At 39.6% G+C, this 25684-nt stretch overlaps 1 protein-coding gene across 1 annotated transcript in view; it reads right to left on the bottom strand.

The window, feature by feature from the left end:
* Positions 1-4157: 4157 nt before the first annotated feature.
* The window catches only part of CA10 (carbonic anhydrase 10), a 377635-nt gene continuing 356108 nt past the window's right edge, over positions 4158-25684 (bottom strand). Inside the window, exons 8-10 of the mRNA XM_060764005.2 lie at positions 13645-13799; positions 7978-8152; positions 4158-4932 (exon numbers count right to left, since the gene is read on the bottom strand). Coding sequence (XP_060619988.1) covers positions 4910-4932; positions 7978-8152; positions 13645-13799 — 353 coding nt within the window. The 3' untranslated portion in view covers positions 4158-4909. The remainder of the gene's footprint in view (positions 4933-7977; positions 8153-13644; positions 13800-25684) is intronic.

Below are 25684 nucleotides of genomic sequence, written 5' to 3' on the forward strand. Positions count from 1 at the left end.
TAATTTTCAAGAGAGGGAAGGGAGAAAAACTCATGGTATAATGAACAGATGTCTTTTATCATGTAACAGAATCCCACTACTTAAAGCTGAATTTGTCATCTCCTATAGTTCGACATTATGACTCAGGCTGGATCTATAGCCGATTTACAGAATTAGGCTCAAGTGTGCAGGTGGTAACCGCTTTCAAAAAAACCCCCTGGATATTAGCACATTAGCACATCCAGGAAAAAAGTCCACTTTATTCTCACATTTTTTGGCCAGGTGTTCAGGGGCTGGAGCAATGAACTTATATCGGTTCATGTATATGTATGTGTGTGCACATATCATGTTGGACATCTTCAAATCAGACAAAAAATATGATGACTTCCAATTTGCACATTATTTGTACTACAAGAAGGTTGTCCTACCCAGTGTGGCGTTCTTTTAACTAATGCTCAGTATTACCTTTTTAACGCACACATGGGCTAGATATCTGCAAGTGGGAAAAACACCACTTTCTTGTTATTCTTACTTCTTTCTCTATTTAATGAGTGTAAATGGCAAGAAAGGGTAAAGCGTAATGGAGACCGTCAGATTTGTTACTTTCCAGGTGGAGTGCAAGCCATCCATATTTTATGAAAGAGTGCCTTCTCCAATCACCACTCTCATCAGACACTCGGTAATCGGCGGTACACAGTTTGTGAAGGCAAGTAGGAATATAGGGATGGCACTCAATGAAGGAATAGAAGGGAGAACATCTCCAAGCATGCAAAAGTTTGTTTGATTGAGACTCAAACAATTCAAACTCCTTTTTTTTGTTCAATAGTGGAATATGCTGCCTCAGAGGATGGTGGCTTCTTCTTCTTTTTGAGAGTTTTAAAAAAGAGGCTGGGTGGCTGGTCATCTGTTGGGAGTGCTTTGAATGTGAAATCCTGCACGGCAGGATAGGGTTGGATTATATGGTCCTTGTGGTCTCTTCCAATTCTATGATTATAAGATGCAATCTTATATAATTGTCACACCGTGTTTTTTTTTCAGACCAAAAATTGGCTTCTATACTTTTATCACATAATCGTCCCATGGTATAATTCTGTTTTTCATGCCACTTAAAAGGTAAACAGAGCAGCAATGGATTCACAAGTGGTCGCAAGCCTAGAATTCTCACCACATGCACATTGTCTATGCATGACTAGCATAGGAAGAGGCAAGTCTTATCAATGGCAGTAAGTGGTGCTCATCCCTTTGTGCCTATGGCTCTTCATTGAGTTGAATCTGAAAGCCGGGTTTATCACTCAACTCAATGAAAAGCCCAAGACACAAGGGGAGAGGGCAGGGAGGCAAAACTATGTGTCCTCATTTTCTACAACTGTTCTTCCGCTCACTCCACCCCAGACCCTTGGCATGAGGCTTTGCTTCCCAGTAGTGAATGGGAGGGAGGAGAAGAAGAGAAGGACAGGAATGTGGGCTGAGGGGAGGAGCCAAAGTCAGGAACTGGCTGGTTGAAGCAGTCACTCAAGGACTGCTCCCTCTTTTTTTATTTTCTCTAAATGTTAAGTAATAGCACATTTTTTTTAAAATCACATAACGTTGCTCCCCACTTTTATGCAAAAATTGCATAATATAATAATGTGTATGCATGGTAAGAGAATGACTATACTGGTAAGAATTGCATCTTCTCCCTATGCTTTTGGCCAACTTTGTGACTTTAAGCTTCCTTCCCCTTCACTGACCCCTAATTTGTGTTGCCTCTGGAAAGCCTTCCCAAACTGGAAGTTGGCCTAGGCTGAAAAAAGGATTCCTGTGCCCACTTGACAAGTTGCCAGCGCTCATATGCAAAGCCAAACAATTCTTTATAAGCGGTGTGTGCCTGTAGTCAGTTATCCATAAATAAATAGTTGTCACAGGCTTGTCTGTAATGAAAAAAAGTTGTCCTCACAGTGAAGAACATAATAATCAGAAAATATGCCTGAGTGGTTTCAATAGCCCAATCACACAATGACAGTTGCTAAAGTGGGATTAGGTTAAGAGATTTGCTGCAACTTTTTTTGGTTTTGTAAACTGCCACACCAGCTCAAACGTTTAGGTTGAATTGTCACATCTTCAGGGTGTACAAGTAATATTTCCTTTATTTGTTGGTTGGACATATTTCACAGTGTGTTTCAGCCTAAGTTCCATGTACCCACATATGTCTCCAGCCTCCACTGGTTCCTGCTGGTCTGTATAGCCAATTATGATATCAGTGGGAGTAAGCACAGGTTGTGCTGTCTGCATATTGGCAGAGATGTAGATGACACTGGTGCCAAAATGGATGTCAGAACAAACTGAGGATCATGTCTGATGTAAGCAAAGGGCTGTTCTTTGTTGTGGCTTCTTCCCTTAAATATGTTCCAAAATAACAAGGGTCAGGATGGAAGTAGGTGGATAGTCATGTGCAAGAGCCCATTTAGCTTTGTAACACTGGTTAGGTTGCCCATCAGATGTTCTAGAAATCTGTGCCAGGCAGAAAAGGCAATTCAAATGTGGACTGTGCTATTTCTTTCAAAATTACCACATTTCACGGAATCTATGATGCACTTCTTCCTATTTAAGGGTCTTCAAAAATACACCTTAAATTCAATCGTATCTTAGATTCACCAGTAGATTAAGAAACTAACCTATCTCCAAGAGAGGAATAGTAGAAGAAGGAATAGTAGTAGCATGAGTAAGGGCTCCAGCTCCAACAGCTCTGCTAGGCCTCCATCATTTTGTCATCAGCCTCAGCCAGACGGCTGTTTATTTTTCCTAAACACACTTCCTACTTCCTTCATAGCACCCCCTAAGTGAATCTGAATGCTGAAAAACCACTGACTTTTGTGCATACATAAGGCCATTTATAAAGACACAAGTACCAAGCAGAATACCAGCCATATTCTATTAAAGGTAGGTGTGTGTGTGGTAGATGGAATAAAAAAGTTTGGGAGGACAAAGAGTGACTGCTTTCTTACATTCAAAATTCCACACAAGCAAATATTAATTTATGAAACACATTTATTGAGTTCTTGCCAGTAACCAAACACAGTAAACGATCATTAAAATATTTTAAAAATATCCAGCCCAAAGGCAACTACTTTTGACTTGATCAGATTTCAAGAGAAACCATAGACTTCATACATGAATAAGTTGGTAGGCTTCAACAATGGTTTCAGACAGTGACAAGGAGGTTTGTAGTTATAGGGCTGTCCAGAATGGGATCATATCCAGATGGCTTTTCTCAAGGAGACTCTTCTTTTTTAGGGGTGTCATAGTTCCCCAACAATGCAAGAACGTTGATGGAATGATGAGATTCCTTGCTCAGATATGCAAACTGTTGTGATTTGGTGTGCAGTTGTGCATCTCTCAAGAATGCATCGGACAGTGCCTATGAAATCATGATTCACTATCCCAATTCCACACTGTGACCCTACGCAGCCTACAAAAAGTAAACTCATCTTCAAGCTGGAATGCCTAGCTTAAGGTAAAGTATGGAGGGCATGTCAACATATTCTTCTCTTCTATAGGAATAGCAACACAGACTAGATATGATTTTGATTCCCTTTAGTGGCCTTCCATACATAGCTAAATAATTCTACTAAACTCTTTGTTGCTATTCACATTGGGGGGAAGAAGGTTAAAGAACCTGAACAAGTCAATGCAGGAAACCAATGTTGCTGGTGATTTAGTCTAATAGTTTAGAATGTGCTTATTCAGAATATGGATAAATTAATATTAGCTGCCGACATTCATTCCAGGGGCATGCCATGATCTAATGATGTGTGTAAATGGCCCCTTGAAATTCTCCACTCAGACCTAGCATTGTTGCAAGGCTTTGTGGAAGAAGACTGGTGAGAACATTTGGAGAAATTGGTTGATATGGTGTTCATTTTCTAGATGAAGAATGTGGGGCGAAAGAAAAAGAGCAAAGCTTTCTGAGAACTTTTGGCTCAGTTAATTATAGCCTGGATGAGGTTTAAGCCATTTTATAGTATTTTATAATAAACTTTATTTTTGATTATACATATACTGGGATTAAAGTTGCGCTATTTTATTTACATGTATTCTTGTTTTCAGTGAAGCGAAACAAAATAAATGTAGGGCCCTGTGTGTTTAATGTAAAACCGTTTCAATTTTGGGAGAAAAAAAAATAAACCAAAACAAGTGTGGTAAATTAATTTGTTGAACACATTTATTGAATTGTTAACAGTAACCAAACACAATGTATGATCTTTGAAAAACAAGAAACAGAAAAATGGATTAAATTCAGTCTTGGCAGTTCCTACTACAGATATGTGATGAGGGGAAAATATTTCAATTTCCTTTATTATTCTTCAGTGATCTATTTACAATACTTATCTCATTTCTGTCCATTATTAAATAAACAGAAGGATCATGATCCAGAAATAAGTTTCCCTTACAATCTTCTAGTTCTGCTTTGCCAGTAACCAGTAATGAGAGTGATATAATGAGAGCTTCCCAAGGATTACTTGGCACACAGAACACAAATCCACTTGGATGTGGTAGTGAACCACCGTTTTTTTTTAATGGGGAGGGTGATGGGACAGGAAGGAAGAGAGGAGGGGAACAGCAGAGGAATTGGATATGTACAAAGTCTGAAAAGTCTTTTGTTTGTGAGCTATAGTAGTTTCAGGAAAACAGTATCAAAATTGTAATCAGGTTAACAGGAGATATTGTCCATTTTTGTTTTGTTTTGTTTGTTATGACCGGTCATATGAATAATTTTCATTGAGCTGAATTCCCAACTTGACCTCCTTTTGTGTAGGAGCACAGTTGCGTGTCTGCCATCTATGAAGTACAAAGACCAAAAACTGAATGAGGCTGGGGCATTCTGAATCACGTCAATTTCACAGTAGTAGCATTCCACTGAGGTTATGAGTTCTTCCTGCTTTTCTCTTAATCACTTGAGGAGCCATTCATTTACTGAAAGAAACAACAACAAATAGGTTTCCACAATGACAAAAGCATTTTCTATGCAGCACCTCGAACACAGAGATTAGGCCAGCTATTAAGAAATAGTCCCTCCCTCCTCCCCTCCTCATCCTCTATTAAGAATACTATAAAGCTCCCAGGCTGGTTTCTGTACTGGAAATAACTGCTCGACGTCTGCTGATTTCTTATGGATCCCCAAGCTTCTCCAGTCATGCGGCTGTACATGAATGAGTTATATTTATAGGAAAAGGCAGGACTGGAGAAGCATCTGGCTCCATCCCCATGGGTGGACATGAACTGATTACAGCAGACTGAGATCTCTGGAGGACATAGTGGGATCGCAGTGCTGATATCATTTAGCCACCTTGGAAAACATCTTGGGAGGAAGTTGAAATATAGTCCAATAAATCAGTGATTCTCAACAATAGTCCTTCAAGTGTTTTGGACTTCAAATCCCAGAAACCTCAACTGCCTTTCCCAAAATTCAGGGATTCCAGTAAATGAAATTCAAAACACCTGGAAGAGTTTTGGAAATCAGCTGAAAAATAAATACTCATGTTCACATCTGGCTATGGGGAGATGTTTTTGTGATCCTGCCTTCTCCCATAAAGCAGTCAGTCAAAGGTGGTGGTCTTATGTGAGCCGCCATGAGTTCCCTTCAGGGTTGAGAAGGGCGGTATATAAATACTGCCAATAAATAAATAATTATTATGCCTCTGCTTAGTGTACATTTACATGTGGACCTATGCTATGCTGAGCCAGACAGGATGACAGTCATAAAGATACTATCATGTGCACCTAAAACTATCCTGTACCTGGATGTTCAGTACATTTGTGGGGTAGGAACTGCTGAAGGAAGAAGAAAATTCCAACTCCCACAATGGTCCCAAAGCAGGCCCGTAGCCAGGATTTCGATTCGGGGGGAGGGGGGGATGAGTCTGAGTGAAAGAGGGTCTACCCTAGCAAACCTTCTGTATTATTACCCTAATACCCCCATGCATATGGAATATATTGAGTATGGTGATCAGATCATGATATGAATAAACATAACAGTTTAAATAATGCACCAGTAAGGCCTTTTTGCGAACCACCATAAGAATTTCGGGGGGTGGGGGTGGGGGTGAAGTCCCTCAAGCCCCCCCCCCCCCCGGCTACATGCCTGTCCCAATGTAACATAATAAATGTGTAAGGGAAGCCTACGTGTGCTTATATCTTTAACATCACTTTATAGCTTTTTTGTATTTTTCTGTTCCTTTTTCTCCTTCTCCTCTTAACTGCTTTGTTGTGTAGTTTCTTTTTAAAATAAAGCTGTCTTTTTCCAGGGTTTATTTGGTGATATAAAAAAACCATCAGCTTCACTTCCCTGAACAGACTCAGAAGTGGTGTTGGCAGATCAAAAGACAACCTGGCTAAAGGGCACTACCTAAAACAACCCTCCACCTTGTGCGACTGTGGAGCAGAACAAACAGCACCTGTATGCTTGCCCACAATGCCCTGCCTCATGCACAGAGGAAGAACTGTTTTAAGCTATGGTCGCTGTTGCCCGGTTTTGGTCTAAAATTAGTTAGCCGCTTATATTCCTTCTATTTTATCAGTTTTATACTAATTTATTTATGCAATCCTTTTGACACCAAATAAATAAAGCTTCACTTTTGTTGCACTTTTTAGAATCCCACTGGCATTCTTGTCCCATTTCAGTTTGAAACTGGGTTGTGAGACTTTTATTTTGCTGCACATTATGCATATTTTTTCACAACTTTACTAGTGTACATATTTCACACATTCTTCCTGATTAAGTAAAGCAGAAATGTGTGGATCTGTGGGGGAAAGTGTGCTTTTCCTGTTACCAGTCCTGGGAGGTGTGAAATTGATATTTTTGTGGGATACACCACCGCAACAAATTTCTTTTCCATGCTTAGGTTATTAGAAATTATGATGCCGTAATTGTCAAATAACTGACTTGATGCCAAACTTTGTCGCATCAGAGTGTAGATGTCCAGTTTCTGCAGTCTAATGATTGAATGATTATTTCTCCAATCTGTTACCATTACATGGTTAGGGACATGAAGGAGGACTACCTCTTATAGGATTGTAATTAAAACACACAGGATGCAGTAACTTGACTTTCTTTGCTATCGATGTGCTGCTGCTTTCATTTCTCCTTGAATTTTAAATTCAGCCAATGAAAGTATGTTATACATAACTGGCAGATGGCCTTTGACTTCTGCTTGCAAAATGCCAGTACTTCAAGGAAGAATTTATCTAGTTATCCCATGGTATATGTTATGGAGGTAATTTCAGAAAACATAGTTTACCTGATGTAGACATTCAGCTTTTTAAGTACGTTTGTACTCAACTCTTTGGCCTAAACCTAAATTTCATTCCCACCTAGCACAGACCCATTGAGTAAACCTCTGATCACTCATGTAAATCCCATTGATTTGATGGGTCTACTTCAATTAGGATTAGCAACTGGATTTGAAGGAGTTTGAAGAAGTCCTTCAATCCAACCTAAGTATATGACTTCTTGTGTCACCTTCAGGTCACATTATATTTTTTCCATCATATTTTTCCAAATGTTTAGAGGCCTGTTGAGAATGTTCAGAAAAAGAAGCAGAGTTCAGTAGAAAAGCACATTTTTCAAATTAAAAAGGTCCCTCTCTGCTTGAGATCAAGGTATCTGTCAGAGTTGACAGTCCTAGTCTAGATAGATGCATAATCTGGTATATAGTTGCAGCTGTTAGTTTCCATGTCAGTATAGTGGTGAATCAGATCTGTTCATTTTGAATTTTAATAAAACTGTATTTTATTTTGAATATTAAAGGAGTTATTCAAGGTGCTAAACCTAATTTTGGAAGATAGGGATCAGCACTTCAGACAGTTTCTTTCTGTTTTTGGTTTAAACCCAGAGAGGATCTATTTCCCAAGTGAAATGGAAACCCCCAGCTTATATTCACATATGTGGTTGCAAGATGATAGCTCTACAAAATTGGCAAAACATTCCTTTCTACAATGTGCACACAGTCTGGTACCTACCTCTATATTGTAGCTTCTGTGCTCTATTGTTTGGGCAATCTTTCCCTTGTAAACTAAAGTTGATGTTTGTTCGAATACATCGATTGTTGAGAGGCTGGACTGGTCTGAAGTTGTCGCTCATACTCAGAAAAATCTGTGAAGGCTGATTCTGGCTTAGCAATCTTAACGAATGCATCTGCACAAAGACAAATAGATCCACATGGCATGATTTACATCTGTTGATATTTAGGACATGAACATAGGAGTCAACTATAACCTGGGGCCAGAAACAAATGAACAATACCTTGACCATTTACTGTTACAGGGTTATGTTTACTTTGCACATATAAAAATAATATTGAAACATTCCATACTATTCCCAAAACTGAATTTTACATTCCTTAAAATATTATGCAAATCACGTATTTTGAAATGCAATTGCTCACTTGGTCTAATTTTTATCTATTTCTGGAAGATATGAGTGAGGATCTTCAGGGAATTGCCTTGATCAGTGGAAACTGTATAAGTCAACTTGATCTTATAAGAACTGCCAAAGATTTTGTGAATCCAATATACTTCTACTTTAATCTTCCAATCCTCCCAGATTTGACTGTAGATATTAACTTATTCTCATAAGAACTGCAGCAGAAGGTGTTACACACTTAAAGCTTCATAGATGCAGCAACAATTTTATCCCTGCTTGCCTTTTGCAGGCAGGTGAAAACATACCTTTGCCATCAGTCATTTAGGGAATGATAAGAGGCAAGCTGCTGGGGATAGGGGAGAGTGGGATAAGAGCGGGGCTGTGCTGCTTTGAAATGTAGTTTTAATTGAATTTTAATTTTTACGTTTCACGACACAAAATATTTAATTGTCTTCTAATTTTCACATTCACATTTTAATGAATTTGCTCTGTTTGTAATTTGTATTGTGACACCTTTGCTGTTAGCCAGCTTGAGTCCCTGCATTGGGAGAAAGGCAAGATAAAAAACAAAGTAAATAAATAATAAATAAATAAAATCATACATATTTTGTGAACTAACAAGTGTGGTGATGCTTTATGACTATGTATTACACATGTGTCGGTGGTGTCAGATCCACACTAGCCCTTTGTTTAGACTACTATTTTTGTTCACTAATTTTTATGGGAAGTCCACATGATGCCATTGCTCAATTAACCAGCACTTTTCGTGTTATACAAGGCCTTATTGTCTATTAAACATACTGTCAAGAATGCAAATCTCCACCATGACTTATGTCATCATCTATGGGGAATGAGGCTGTTTCCTCTTTCCCACTTCTTAGCAGCTGCTGAAGGGGGGCTGCTTTGGGCACATCTTCAACCTCTTGTCTACCTATTGGTTGTACAAGGTACACCCAAGTATAATTCTCATTGCAGCTGGGGAAAAGTGGCAGCCTCCACTCCAAATGGGTATCTGATGCCTACTTTTTGAATGGGCACAATCAGCCAAAAGATCCCTGGGTGCACCCCTGCAGTTGACCAGTGGCTTGAAGTACTGAAGAGTGCCTCCAAAGTCCAACTGCTGTCACATATTGTAATTTATTTAACAGGATGCCAGTCTTTGTTTTCTGCACAGAGAATGCTGCTTTGTGAGCAGAAAGTGTTGTAACTGGCAATTACTGGTATTTCTGCACAAACAACATGGATTTTTTCCCCACAGAAGAGCAGACACTTAGGAAACACAGTTTAAAAAAGCTTCTTTGGATATTGTTACCTTCCTTAGTTAATGCATATCTCCACCATTCATTATTTATGGTATGCTGGTTTAAATGTCACTACTGCCTCCTCCAGCTGCTCTGGTTTTCATGTCAGTGGGGTGATTAATCAGCCCTGGATTTGAGGTGCATCTGTAGAATAAGTGCAGTCTGACACTAACTGCCTGGGCTCAATGCTATGGAATCCTGAGAGCTGCCGTTTAACAAGGTCTTTAGGTATCTCTACCAAAGAGTGTTGATGCCTCACCAAACTACAAATCTCAGGATTCCATAGCATTGAGGCATGGCAGTGAAAATGAAGTCAAACTGCATGAGTTTTATTGTGTAGATGTCCCCTTCAGTCTGGCCTTTAAAGGTAGTTATCAAAGACACTGAAAATACAGTGGGTGTAGGGTCTAGCAGAGGCATGGGCAAACTTTCTAGGAGGACAGGCTGCCTGGTGATGGAAGGAAGGGAAGGAGGAAGGCAAGAGAGAAGGAAGGAATGATGAAAGGGCGACAGGGAAGGATGGAAGGAGAAAGGGAGAGAGGGAAGGAGGGAAGAAAGAGGAAGGAAGGAAAGACAAAAGGGAAGGAAGGAAAGAAGAATGAAAGGGTAGAAGGGAGGGAAGGAGGAAGGAAAGAGAGAAGAAAGGAAGGATGAAAGGGAGGTAAGGAAGGGAGGGAGGGAGGAAGGGAAGAGAAGAAGGATGGATGAATGGGTGGAAGGGAAAGAAGGAGGGAAGGGAAGGAGAAAGGGAAGTATGGGAGGGAAGGAGGAAGGAAAGAGAAGGAGGGAGGAAAGACGAAAGGGTGGAAGGGAAGAAGAAAGAGGGAGGGAAGGACGAAGGAAAGAATGATAGGCTGGTGTGAGAGAGGAGGGTCTGAGAAAACAACCCCTGTGTCTGGGTTTGCCCATACCTGGTCTATCACCTTGAAGGCGTCCTTTAATATACAGATTAAAAATCAAAGAGGATTCAACACCCCACTGATATGGAACTAACCGCCTGCCAATGTTCATTACTGTCCATACAGATTCTTCCATTTGGGGGAACTGAGACATGACTGTGATCACCTTCTTGTGGGATAGTTTTCCCTGAATTGGTGTGGGGAACAGAAGCTTCCTTCCAAGTTTGTAGGAGGATGGCAACAACAAAATGTTATAATTTTCAGGGGTTGTTTGTAGTAAGACAGTAGTCTCATTTGGGGCATAGCAGTACTTAAACGAGCTGTACATGCTGGCAGCCCCATCTTCTATTGCTCATATATCTAACTTTCCTAAATGCCACTTACGATGAAGGCAAATATTTCAGCTTGTTTTTAAAAAACAACCAAAGTACAATTGTATTGGTAACTTTGTTGGAGCAGAGCTTTGGCTAACATCTTCTGCTACTCCTGATGTGGAAAGATTCCCAAAAAGGATAATAAAAAGCAGCATTCTAAATGAAGATACAATGAAGAAGTGGGAGACACTTCCTCTTAAGCACTCTAAGAACAAAGCAAAGATTGCCCCCCCCCCCTATTCATCTCTGATTCATATCCCACTTGTCTCCCAGTGATTGAGTGTGTTTTGCTTCATCCTTAAACTTTGTCAACCCCTCCATCAAATCAACACCCGCAAACTAGGTTGTGAAATGGGACAGTTGATGCTCCCTTAAATAACATTTTAAAATAGAAGCCATCCACTAATATATGCAATTCTAGGGGAATAATAGGCTACATGTGTACCTCATATAGAACCATTCTATCTACTAAAATTAATAAACACTGCAGAAAGGTTAAAATCAAGGATATCACTTATGGAGCGGGGAGGCTTACACCACCAAATAAGAACTGTGCCCTCCCCCCAGTATTTGCCTCCACATTTCCAGTATTGGAGAGAAAGAGGGAAACTGCAAATAATTCAAATCTAGAATTCATCGATTAGCGATGTTGAATTCACTTGGTCACCCCGTCTGCCAGATTTATTTGGATATCTAAACTGTACTTCTAAATGTTCATCTGAATTTTTAAGTTACTGCAATGTTTGAAAAAGAGACTGGAGTGAAAATTCATTGAATCACTACACCATTGGACACACAATACATTAAACTTTTTTTTGCATGATCATCATTTAATATTTTTAAAAAGGAACTCCAAGCACTTTAGTGCATTTCAAATTGAATTAAGTCCAGTTTGCCTGATAAGTGCTTTAAGGTTGGAGGCACTTTTGGAAGTTCTAGAAGGAAGTGACAGTGACATCCTATGCAATGTCTTTTTAAAGCGACGGAGCTGTCTTACAAGATTGACACCAAAGAGAACATACACAGGCTAAGATGTAGCCCTGTTTTCAAAGGAAAAAAAAATCACATATTTAGCAAAACATCAGTTCAGATTACTTATAGTAATCTTGAAAAATTGTTATAGGGCCTGTATGCTTCAAACACTGGTTGGCTCAGGTATGTGTTTCCCCATCTGCCTGCTTATGAAGGGAGAATCTAAAGTTCCTTTCTGTGTGTGTGTGGGTGTCTAGTGAATAGTTTGGAAAAGTTACTTTGCAGATAGAAATACCCATAATCCCCCAGCCAGCATGGGACAAAGATCTTACACACTTTTAGCATAGCACATAGGCTAGGATAGTCATAGTTCAAAAAATCTGTTTTAGTTGAGGCTAACAAATGGATTTAGGACTAAAATTACTATATATGCCAATTAATGTCTGGGTAGGTATGTTTATATGTTTGCCCGCAAACTACTAAGAGAATAACAGAACATGAAGCATAGTTTATATGTTCAACCAACTCAAAGAGAATTTAATGGCTAGCATAGTCATACTGGATCCAAACTACGAGGGCTTCAGCATGCCCATTATGCTATCATCAGTTTCCCTATTTACCAAGTCAAAAATGATAGAAGAGGCCATGTACTTGCAGACAGCCCTCTCTTTTGGTTACATATGAGCTGTAGCAACATAATCTCTAAAAATGTTTAACTGCTTGTACAACAGCTTTAGCATAGCTCCACAGCAGGGTTTTACATTGGAAATTCTAGTTCCAAAGCATCACCTTTCCAGTGTGCGCTCAGAAGAACATGACGATGAAGAAAAAGTGCCCATATAAGTTCTGGAGGAAACAAACAAACAAAGAAGAGAGAGAATGGGAAGGTAGGAAAGGTTTTTATGGTCATGAGCTAGAGAAGAAAGGAAAGCAATTGCCACTCCAAGGATGGTAAAAGAGCAATGCAGGCAATAAGGAGGTGTGGAAGAGGCACACTGTTGTCAGGCAAGGCAAATTTTGATCAAAGAAACAATCTGCCCAGGGTTTAAGTTGTGCAGCCAGTTGGAAGAGATAGACTCAGAATTTGGGGAGGAGAAAAATGAGTTTTGTTATATTGCAAATAAAATGCCATAAGGACAACAGCCGCAAAAACTCCTCCCCAAGCACTTCTCTTGAAAAGTATTTGAAAAAGAAATGTCTACTCTGGATGTCAAATATACAAGCTACTGAAGGATGTCTGAAGTTCACATACCTGAAATAATTGGTCAGCACTGTCTTTATGTTTATAGTTTACTAGCCATCCCCAGCCATGCATTGCTGGCCCAGTCTGTGTATATGTGCTTTGTGTGTTTATATATTTGTGCATATGTGCATATATGTGCGCTTGCATATATATATGCAAAACACATGCGCAAAACCATATATATGTGGTTTTGCACATGTGTTGTAATGTATTTCTTTTATTTTTTGGCTTTTAAAGTTCCTTCTGTTGTGTTTTCCAGTGTTTTTATGAGTGATGGTTGCTTGTTGGCCTGATAGGTGTCTTGTGTCCAAATTTGGTGTCAATTTGTCCAGTGGTTTTTGAGTTATGTTAATCCCACAAACTAACATTACATTTTTATTTATATAGATTTTGGCTTTATATATGACACTTCAAAGGTAAGAATGAAATGTATTTTTCTAACAGGGCATATATCCCAAAGTGTCTTTCATTTTACCTGCATCCTTGTTATGTAGACAGGTTTGTTCATTAGTATCCAACTTGCTGTTTCATAGCAGGGTGGAATTGTCATGGACCCGTCATATGTAATGAAACTAGCGGTTTCGGGGTAGAGTTCCTCGATATTAAGTCCCTGCAGTAAGTATGCATCATCTATAGAATAAATAGGAGAAAAATTAACAGCAGAATATAACATTCAGGGTCACAAGATATTATTGTTATTGACAACAGAGTAAACCAGGCTTCTTAATGTCTTCAATTTGTGTTGGACTCATTGCCATCATTCCCAGCTGACACTGAATTATTTAAGAGGAATCATTGCACATGAAGGGTGCCAAAGCCTAACTCCAATTGTTGATCTGAACAAAAGTATCCCTACTGAATCAAAGAGAATTTGATTAATCAATGCTCAGGCAAGTTTCGCTGATGCATTGGTCCACTCTAGTTGGGGGTTAACAACTGGATTTAGGTTCAAGCTTAGATAAGCTGGTTTAAAGGCTTATCAGTTGAATCAAAGAACCTGATGAACATGTAATTTAACCGCTCAAATTTTACAAATCCAGAGATCAATTTGTGCTTATGACATAGACATTTGCCTCCTGACCCATACAACTAAGAGAAGCCAACAACTATCAATCATATATTCTAGTATTTATGCAAATAACATTAAAATCAAGGTGAATATGCAATTGTTAGATCCAACTAAAGCAGGCCCTTCTAATCAATTAAACACATATACATTGGCTTATCAAGTTTGCATTGATTCAAAAGATTTTTTTCTAGTTCAGGCTGGCAACTGGATTTAGGACTAAAAGTACTCTATGTGCAGGTTCATGTCAGGTAAGGTATGTTTATATGTTTGCCCACAAACTACTGAGAAAACAACAGAACATGAGGCATGGTTTATACATTCAGTGAACCTAAAGATAATTGAATGGCCTACACAGGACAAATGTTTTAGCAGTTGTCCCTTCACCCTGGATATTGCCAGCACTAATGGATGAAGAGGATTTCAAATTTGAGAGAATGCAGTGCTCCTAAGCAGAACAACAACTGAAGTGATGCTATACTGGCATGCTGTTGTGTTGCATCATAGAACTAAAAATGGCAGCTGCAGCCAAATATCACTGCAGAGAATGGGGCTGGCAACTGATGGAAGACTGCAGGGAGTGGTGATGCTAACCCTGAGGAAGGCAGGGTAGACTTCAGCTCAAGTTGGCTCTGTCTGCTTGAGCTGAAACAGACTCTGGCAGCTACTGTGCCCCAATGGTAAATCTGCCACTTGGAATTTTTACTGCACACAAACCACTGTATCTGCATTACCTCATCACAATGAGCCAATGCTATCATTCCAACACTGCAAATGGTCAAAGGATGTGAGGTAGTTATTTGCAGAGACAAGAAGTGAGTTGGGAACATCTTGGTTCACAGCCCAATCTCTTAGCCAGCATTTGTTTAATTGTTGTATGGCTTCAAATTATTTCCCAGTTAAAGTGAACCTATCACAGACTGATTTGCCCAGGATCACCCAGTGGGTTTTCATGGCTAAGAAGGTTTTCAAACTCTGATCTCAACCATAAAATGCAAAGCAGGAACAGTCAAACTGGTGGCCCTGAATGTTGTTGGATTACAGGTCCCATTGCTTGTGAAAGGCCATGTTGTCAGGGGTGATGGGAGTTGGAGCACAACATTGATGAGTGGGAGCCCAACTCTGTCTAAAGGACCACAGATTCTCTACATCAACCAAAGCCATAAACAAGCATTTACATCCTTTTTAGTATCTACAGCATGAGCATGCACAGAAGATAACCCATCACTGAAGCCAGAATATGAGTTCAAAAATTATAGTAAAATTGCACCCATGTATTAATTGTGTGTAGCTTCATGCTTTAGATAGACTCACTATCCTTTCGGAGAGGAGGGAAAGAGAAGGAGCTTGATTAACCATTGTTATTTTTGCTGAACACATCCTGGAAAGGCCAAGAGTGTTTAGACTTAATTACCCTTGCACTGCAGAAAAAGATTGTTCTACCTTGTTAAGGTTAATGTATGATAATAAAGCTGCTCAGTGAAGCCTAATGCCCTTTAGTGTGCGCAGTGGGAGTGCGGAAGGCACTGAGAGCTCACTCAGAATGCTCCAGCCAATGAGAAAATGCACTTTCAACCAAATGTCTGGTCTTCCTAGTCTTTTTTTGTTGTTGATGTAAAATAAGAAATCACATCCTACTTTCCTTGCTAATTAATGAGTCATTCCTTTGTAGAAGACCTCGAGGTGAAGAGGCCATGTGGTCACAGCCTATCATTAGAAGGAGACTGAACCCTCCAAAGTTATCTTAGCAGTGTGACATCTGTCTGTCTGTCTGTCTGTCTGTCTGTCTGTAGTTTTATAGAAAAGCCCTTAATTTGTTATGGGACTCTCCTTCACAACAAATCTACAAGGTAGGTTTTCTGTAAGACTTGAGGTATTGACTTGTCATAGGGTATCTGATGCTATGTTCTCCCCAGGTTTAAAGTATTGTTGGTTCTTCTATTTTATTTAGAATTATTTTTTGAAATCATTTCAAATCAGCATAGAAAATAAAGAAAGTTGTGCAAAGCAATTAAATTGATTGAAAACAGTGACGACAAATGAAAGCGGAAGCTACCTAGTTAAATTAGGACAAATCAAATGGAAAAAGGTGCATCTTTTCTGAAGTCCTGGAAAGATATCTAATCAAGAGGGATGGGAACACATACTTCCTTCATTGGAAAAGAGATAAAATATGAGGGTTTAAAAATATTTTCTATATTTTGGGACTTTTGTGAAAAAAAATATGTTTTTTGTGTCAAAATACTTTCTGGACCCAGTCTAGTCAAAACCCAGAGTTTGCTATTACCCATGTATTTTGGAATACACAGGAGTGACATAGGACATATCCCTCATTGACATGTTGTAGGCTTGTGCATTTCAGGTAAACCTTGATTCGTTTCGGTGGGGCCCTGATCCATTTTTGGGAGCCTCCCAAATTTGGGAGGGCAGATATCTTCTTTTGCTCTGTGATGCCGAAAGATTCATTTTCTTTCCGGCCAATTATTTGGGGGGGGGGGGGGGAGCTTCCCAGGCTCCCCTTTTTGTCATTTTAGGCATTTCAGCTGTTTCTACTCTAGACGAGAGGTGCTGCAGGCAGGTGCGCACGCTTTCTCTACCAGGCCTGCATCATGGCATTTTAAGGAGGCTTCCCCACTTTCAGGTAAGGGCTTTCTCTCCTGGGCTTCCTTAAAAACTCCTCTTTTTTCCTGGCATGCTTCAATCTCCATTCATCTTTGGGTTTAATGCTTCTTTACAGCTATTTCTACTCTCTACTCTAGAGGAGAAGTAACTGGTGGTAGTTTTCAGGGAATTAGGGTTTTATTTTTGTTTGTTGGAATTAATAAAAAGATTAAACTGTGATGCTGAAAAGCAGAGTAGGGACCAAGATCAGCTCCCATTTGTTTTTTTTGTTGTGGGTGGGTTTTTGTACTGGGAAGGCCTATACCATTACCTGCTCCTGAAGTTATTGAAGGAAAACAGATCCACACACTAGTATAATATGGCGGGTGTACTATATTCCAATGCTTGTAACCCAGGTTAAAATAAAACACTGACATGCCTCTTACAATGTTCAAGCAGCAAGTCAGGCTTCAAGAATAATTTAGGGAAAGGAGCAGCCAAACAGGTGTTAGGTTGGAAATTATGTGCATTTCACCACATAGGGCGAGCAGTCAGAAATTCATTTCATTTCAAATATATGGGAGAAAGCATGGAAATGGGAATGCACCGGGCAAGGGGTTGTAGCAGATCATCCACATTGTGCTCAGTTATGGATTAGAATGATATATAAATGCAGGAACTATGTGCAGGTTAGAGGACATCAAAGTGAGTTTGCATAATTCCCTCATTTTAGCAATCCTTTCTCTTCTTTCTGCAGTGGGAATTACACCAGGCAGTGTGCCAGCCATTTCTAAAGCAGCAAAGGGACAGGGGAAGGGGGCAAGAGTCCTTGTAATGATAAATCAATTGTTTTGACAACAAGGGGTCTCCTGTATTAGACAGTCAAAAGAAACTTCAAAGCAAACATTGCCAAAGATACAGTCAGAGAGAGAGAAAAAGAACATCCTGATATTTTATTATCCTTGACATGTTGAGATACTCTGTCCAAAAAGCTGTCAACCTACATGAGATTTTTGCCCTGGTGCAAGTGCAAAAAGCCATGTCTTTTTGTTGCTCGTGAAAAATAACTGTTTCTCCAAATAAAAGACAATACAAAAAATAATTAACCCCCTCCCCCCCCAGATCTGTGAACATTACAGAAAAATGTGCACAATTTTTTGTAATCTCACCCTTTGACTTTTTTCATTCTTGGATGGAGAAAATAAGCCACGATTTACTTGTCTACTGTCTGTTTATGTATTATTATTTATTTATTTACTACATTTATATACTGTCTATCTCAACCCGCAGATTACTCAGGGCAGTCTATAGTCGGTATCAAGACCATAAAATACAATTACAGTACAATTAAAAACATTAAGATAACATAAAACCATAACATAGTCAATAAAAACATATATCATTAGGGTCTCCTTGTTAAAACATTGTCCTATCATATCATCCAACCATTCCATTTTCCTATATCTGTTACACTGTGTTTGCAAATGCCTGCTCAAAAAGCCAAGTCTTGACTCTTTTCTCTGTTCTGTGAAAAGCTCTCATACCAGCTAAAGATTAATTGTCTATCCCAATGCAGCCTGTTCTGACTGGCTGTATCTCTCTTACATCTCACTACAGAGAGTTGTCTTTCATGGCTTTACAATCTTTTCCCACTGAGATGCCAAAGTGTGAACTTGGGATTTTCTGCACATGATGCTTTTGTTTCACTACTGAGTAACCATTTTCTCTCCAAAACCTTCTCCATTATTTCCTTGACTGGACTTAACTGGACTTCATTCGAGAAACAAAGCAGTGTAGGAATAAAAATAAATACGATGTTCTTTAAAACATACAAATACTGAATATTAAAGCACGATGAAACTACTGCGTACTCAACTATTGGTCAAGAAAATTTAGTAAAAATATCAACCTTGAGAACTTGGGTTGATTTATTCATCGGTCAATGCTACTCAAGGGAGAAGGAAGGAGGAAGCCAAGGACACCAAAAAGACCCAAGAGCCTCCCTTGTGGTAGGAGTTGTTTGTTGGGTAATCTTTTGGCAATCTCCTTCTTCAACATCCCCAACAGCACAGGTTTCGCAAAAGTCCCTGAAAAAACATCTGGAGCAATCATAATTTTTTCGGGTAAGGGCCAAGAGGGCTAATTGTTCAGGCTGTAGACTCCAGGTACACATTATTAAGTGTTCTCAGGCTTGCATTACCCCCTGGAAATGAAAGATCATTAATGTTTTCCTTGTGGTGCACTTTGCAACTGCCACCCCACCCACTCCTAAAGCCTGAGAGTGTTGTGTGCAATAGCCTTCTGTGCCCTGTCCGAAGAGAGACTCAAACACATGGAGCTCAGTAATTCTGTGTCCTAGAAGTGGGGGACCACAAAGCACTGTCAAAAAAGGGACTTGTTCCCATAAGTCAATATCTCTGTTCCCTAGAGGTAGGGTATAATGAAGAACACCTTCCTCATGGTGTGTTTTGCACTGTTGTCTCCTGTCTCAACTTGAAACTTGAAGCCACTGTGCACTGCTCACAATAAGAGTTTGCACATGGAAATCACCAACTCTGCTAATGCCAAGGAGGACTTCTCAACTCTGCCTCTTGATACTGTTTTCATGCTCGGTTCTCTATAAGGTTGCTTTTCCTCCTCTTCTCCCTCATCCCTCTGTTCAGATCGCATTCTCATTCTTTTTCCTCATTTATATTCCTTCCCCTCTCTATATTTGTATAGATGTGGACATTTTCAAAACAGAAATGCAAATTATGCCCATTGAAATTGTAACTCTTCAGACAAACAGGGCAGGCTCTTCCTAAGCATATTCCCTCTTATGCCCTTTTAAAGGAGATAAAAATATTTGTTTATTATGTGCTGCTTAAGTTTTACCCTTGACTTATTGACAGGTCATAGCAAATTCCGTAATTTGCTCTCTCCCAATCTGTCTTGATTTATCCATGAGACTGACTTATATTGGAGTGTTCACAGTATTACAATATTAAATCCACCTAAAACATACACTTCTAAATTAGGACAGGCAGTTTAAAACAGTACAGTTTAATCCAGCATTCCATGAAAAATATATTTCTTTAAAAACGGTCAGTTATAAAAGCTCAGCTTGCTGTAATAAAATAAAATAGTCTTTGATTGAGGATGGAAGTGCATCAGGGAAAGAGTCATTTCAACCTCCCCAGGAAGGGTGTTTAGAGCCTAGGAACAGCCAATGAAAAGGCCATCTTATGTACCCACCAACTGTACAAGTGTTGGTAATGGACAAAGGGTTTCTCCAGTTTCTTCTTCTGTGTCTAGACTGGCTAGTATGGGGGAATGAAGTTTATCAGATACTCTGGCTAAGTAGTACTTTATAAATCATCACCATCACTTTGAATTTTGCCTGGAAATACATATACTGGCAGCCAGTGGAGAAGTGCAGCAAGGGAGTTGTGTGATTCCTGCAACCAGTCCCCCTTAATATTTCCTCTCCCTGGACTGTTAATAGAGGAATCATTGGAACAAGCTTCACTTTTTTCAACTATTTTAGGGGACATTTTATGAGAACTAACATGACCCTGCCATTTCTTTCATTTGTCTGCCTTGTACACAAGGAAACATATCCAATAAGGTACAGCAAAACTTGTCAACAAATCAAAGTCAAACTCTCCAAGGACTGAAGCCTGTTGTCAAAGTTTTTGTTTATAGACCTCAGTAAGACAGAAAGAGGAGGAGAAGGGGAGGGAGTGGTGTTTTCAGTCTCCTTGATGGCTGTTCAAAGAAGTAATAGCTGGATGGATTTCATGACAATATGAGAAAGGTAGTGGCCTGAGGTAATTCGCTAGATGGAAGGCTATGGGAACATTGCAGTTCAGAAGCAGAGGCAGTTTGCAAAGGGAAAACTGGCAGTGCCTATTGTGTGGCAGTACCAGGTTCCTGATGCTTTCAGCTGCTGAGCACTTGCTTCAGTCACTGAACTCTTCCCATGCAGAAGGGCAAGAACCCTCACCATCTACTGGTACACATCAATGGCCAGGAGATGAACCTGGAAAAATGCCTCATTGGTCACTACTAATTAATTAACTTTATTTGTACCCTGCTAGCATCTCCCGAAGGACTCGATGCGGCTTACAAAGGCCAAGGCCTCAAAACACAACATAACAATACACAACCTAAAGCAAATTAAAAACAGTTAAAGCAATATTAAAACAACAAGCAATAAAACAATACACCAGGACACAATAAAACTGGGCCGGGCCAGAGTAATGGGTACAGATTAAAAGTGCTGTTGTGATAGGTGATATGTAAGGATTATAGGGCAAGTGCACTGTGCCAGCAATCTTAATTTCTAATAAAGTGCTTCTGGGACTTGTTGTTGGAGTTTTCCTATTCTGGAAAGGCACATCAGAACAGCCAGGTCTTCAAGTTCTTTCTAAAGACTGCCAACGTAGGGGGCTGTCTAAGATCTTTGGGGAGGGTGTTCCAGAGTCAGGGGGCCACCACAGAAAAAGCCCTGTCTCGCGTCCCCACCAGACGCGCCTGTGATGCGAGCAGGGCCTCTCCGGATGAACGAAGTGAGCGCGTGGGTTCATAAACAGAGATGCGGTCACGCAGGTAGGATGGTCCCAAACCGTTTAGAGCTTCCCCTCAACCATAAAATGCCATACTTGCCTTTTTCCCTAGGGAGGCACTCTATCATTCCAATGAAAAAGGAAATAATTAATGTGACACAGTTTTTGGCCATGTCCAGCAATGGTTCTCTTCTGGCTAGATATATTGCAATTAATTACTTTTGTTTTAGAACATCCTTCTGTGTCTGTAAATACTTATGGAATTTTAGACTATACTTCTGTAATGTGGAACTGGACTGATGGCCAGATTGTGTGTGCCCTTATGTGTTACTTCTTAGTAACACATTTTAATATTCATTTTAAACAAATCTACATGCACCAATAGAATGCATATATCTGAAACTTGAAGTTGGCTGTAAGGTTATGAACACGGCACCTTATTCTGACTTGTTGGAGGCAGATAAATGATATAACAATGTTATTTTAACTGTTGTTCATTGTTTCAAAATGGATTAGCATTGTTAATTTGTAGGTTTAATGGATTTATATGTTTTATTTAATTATTTAGACTTCATGAGTAGGTGTTATAATTTGTTATAGATGTTTTATTCATGGGGCTATTTTTTCATTTTGCATTGTTTGATGGCATTGAATGTTTGCCATCCTTTGTTGGAAACCGCTCTGAGTCATCTCGGGAAGATAGGGCAGGTTATAAATAAAGTTATTGTTACTGTTGCTATTGCTATTATTATTATTTGAAACATAATAAGATGAGTCTACAGTAGACACTCTTCTGGCTGTATTATTATTATTATTATTATTATTATTATTATTATTATGGAAACCACATAAATTCTATAGTGTTTTGTTAGCAAGGAAAACTCAAAGGTAGTTCTGCCAGTTTCTCCTTCTGAAATATAACCTACATGACACAAAATATTCCAAAACAGTTGTCAAAACAGTTTTAGAAGTGACAAGTAAATATAGTCTTTACATTGCAAAAAAATAACAATGTTTGACATTCCCTTATTTGATTTGCTTCACCTTGATTTCCTTTTTCCACATTCAAACCTCATGGCCTGATGCCTAGCAGGATGATTTCCTTTCCAAGACCAATTAAAGTATCAAAGATCTCCTGTAGCATTAGTGAACCGGGAAAGTGTTAAGTTTAACGGCTAGAGATGAGCGAATGCACCTGAACCACACTTGCAATAAAGATTGACGAGGCAACCACAATTTTGTGGCAATTACCTGAAGCTCAGGGTGATTTTTGTTTTTCAGGCCAGTGACAGATTTCTGGCTCACCATGGTTCTATCTTCTCTCTTTCCCCCTCTTCCTACCTGTTAATTATTTATGCAGCACAGAGAGTGATGCACAGCATCAAAGGGCTCAGTTGAAACGAGGCATTTCAAATTGTAAAGGCCAAGTTCTCCTAGTTGTCTCCCTATTATTTTTGAGCGTGGTTGCCTGGATTTAAATGGGGACAGATTCTGCTAGAGAATTGAAAATGAGAAGCCAGAAATTCTGAAAGCACACACACACACATACATATTTTTATTGTCACATGTTTGCTCCACTTGCTTTGCCATATGCCCACGCTTTAGTATAAATAAACAGCTGCAGTCAATGTGACGCGTCCATTAACATTGAAGTCACATCCTCCAAAGGAAAATAAAACCTCTGCTGATTTCAGTACCAAAGAGATTGCCACTAAATACATAAACCAGGCTGAGTCTGACCACTGGCCCCTTTTGTTCAGCATTGTCCATGAATTTTCCTTTTTTTTGTTGAATGGACTTTTATGTATTGGAGTTTTGAAAAGGCCCAGCCCTACTTTGTCAAAATAATATAGGACCAATTCAGTCTAATTTTTGTTACTCTTCTTTAGGATTCATATATCACTAAAGACAGCACGCTATCTGAGCTTATATACCTAGTGTTCATTTCCCGCTCTCAAACTTCATGGCTGGTAATGTTGCAAACTCTACAGATTTTCTTGATCTGTAACTCTCAGCATCCCTCACTATAGGATTAATTGGAGTTTTCTCAAGCATAAAAAACATTAACTTTTAAAATTACATTTTATTTTTAAATAAAATAAATTATTTTAATACTGCAAATAGTTTAAGTCAACTTCAAATTTCATATATCTTGTATATCTTTAATTGTAAACTGCTTTCAGTCTCAAAGCAGGATGATACTACTACTACTATAATTATAATCATCTTCATCACAGGTAGTCACTGTTGTTTAGTCCATCAGTAATATTGTGAATGTTTCAGGGCAAAATAACTGTGTTGTCTATGCTTTTATCCAGAAATCAACTTTGTGACTTTCCCAGTGCAGAAGTTAGATAAAGACTGAAAACTGACTGAATTCAAGTTTTCATTTTTTTTTAAAAAACTATCCATAAATAAGATAATGTCCTAAAAAGTGCAACAAAAAAAAAAAAAAAGGAAAAGCAAGCAGTGACTAGCCACAATGTATTTAAAGATGGATTAGCTCCCCAAGTCTAGAAAAAGTTCCAACAGCAGTAGCCACCAAAGCCATTGGTGGGAGTCACAGTCTAACAAGATCTGGAAAGCACTTACCCTTGCCTGAACCCAGTTATTAGCTCACCTATGATACTCACGCCTCAAATATACTTAACCTGGTTTGGGTCGGTGACAATACTACACGGAATAGACCCTCTAAATCAGTGGTTCCAGATCAGTGGTCTTTCACAGAAAACCTGAGTCGACACTGTGTGGCTGTTGAGGAAGGGGCCTCAAAGTGTTCCTCTCCTACTGGACCAGCAAAAGAGAGATGAGAGCCCATGCACTTCCTTCCCTTCCCTTGCTTCCTCATGAGGAGCCAGTTATGATTAAGCTATCTTGGCTCATGTCTTCACTGACCTCTGGGCTTCAGTCTTCTCTTTACAATCAACCTGCGAGCCGGGCTTCCTTTCTTGCCTCAAGAGCAGGTAAGGAATAAAGGATACAACCCAACTCCCTTTACCCAATGTTGGATTGTTCCTTCTTCTTGAGGAGGCTACTGCTACCAGAACCCTGTTTGCAATCTCTTCCTTGCAATCCACTTCCCTGACAGCTGGGGCTGCAAATGGAGCTCTGGCAGCAATTGTGTCAAGCCTAGGGAAGGAAGGAAGGAAGGATCTAACACTATCTTTGTTACCTCCTCCCTTTGCCCATTGTTGGATCCTTCCTTGCTTGCAGGCCTAGGTGTCAGGGGGCTGATTTGCAAGAAGCCCAAACAAGGCTCTGGCATCAGCTTCCTCAAGAACAGGTAAGGAAGGATCTAATGCTGGGAAAAGGGAGAGGGTGGGAAGGGAGGCATTTGATCCTTTCTTCCTTGCCTGAGCTTGAAAGCAAGAGTCCCATTTTCAGGCCCAGACCTGGAAATGGGGATCTGGGTTACAAGAAGGGCTCTAGCAGCAGCCTCCTCAAGGGCAGGTAAGGAAGGAATAGTCCAATGCTGGGGAAAGGGGAGGGGTGAGAAGGGGGCATTGGATCCTTCCTTTATTGTCTGGGCTTGAGGAGGCTGCTCTTCCAGAGCCCCATTAGCAGTCTCCTCCTTGCAACCCAGCCCCATCTCAATGATCCACAGTCTCTTAAAGATTGTGAACCATTGCTCTAAATCTTCGAATAAGCCTAGCCTTTAAAACATGGGAACATACTGAGGGAATATTGCTTCAAGCCATATTCTTACAACCACTGTTTACCTTGCTTAAATTGATTGTCTGATTTTTTTTCTCCACATCTGGAAGAAAACTGCAATTATAATAGTCTTTTACTATCCCTAGTCCACACAGAAAAGCAGGTCTCAACTAAAATTGGCAGTAATGCCAATGCCAGTGTTTTGCCAGAGGCTGGGATGTCATGGCCTTACAATGCTAGCAAAATGAGCATTGATTGCAGGCAGAACTTCCACTTCTCCTATTAGACAGGTTCACTTGCAAGAATGGGCTTGGTTGTCATCTGTTATTGGGATATCAAAAGATACCTTTGTTATCCTTCATTAATGTGTGTCTAATTAACTACTCTTAATACTGAGAGTCACTTGGCATCATGAATATGTTCTCTGAATCTTCTCTGATATACAATGGCCACCTATATCCTCCTTATAAATATGTATATCGACACTGCTTGGCTTCAAGCAATATTCTTACAACCACTGTTTACCTTGCTTAAATTGTTTGTCTGATATTCCTTTGCCTGAGGACAAATTCTGAACTTCTGAACTTCTCTTATATCATTTCTGCTTTATTAGCATTATCCGCATTTTAATGCAGTCCTCAGGCTCT

This window comes from Anolis sagrei, chromosome 2 (assembly GCF_037176765.1).
Source record: "Anolis sagrei isolate rAnoSag1 chromosome 2, rAnoSag1.mat, whole genome shotgun sequence".
NCBI classification, from domain to species: Eukaryota; Metazoa; Chordata; class Lepidosauria; order Squamata; family Dactyloidae; genus Anolis; species Anolis sagrei.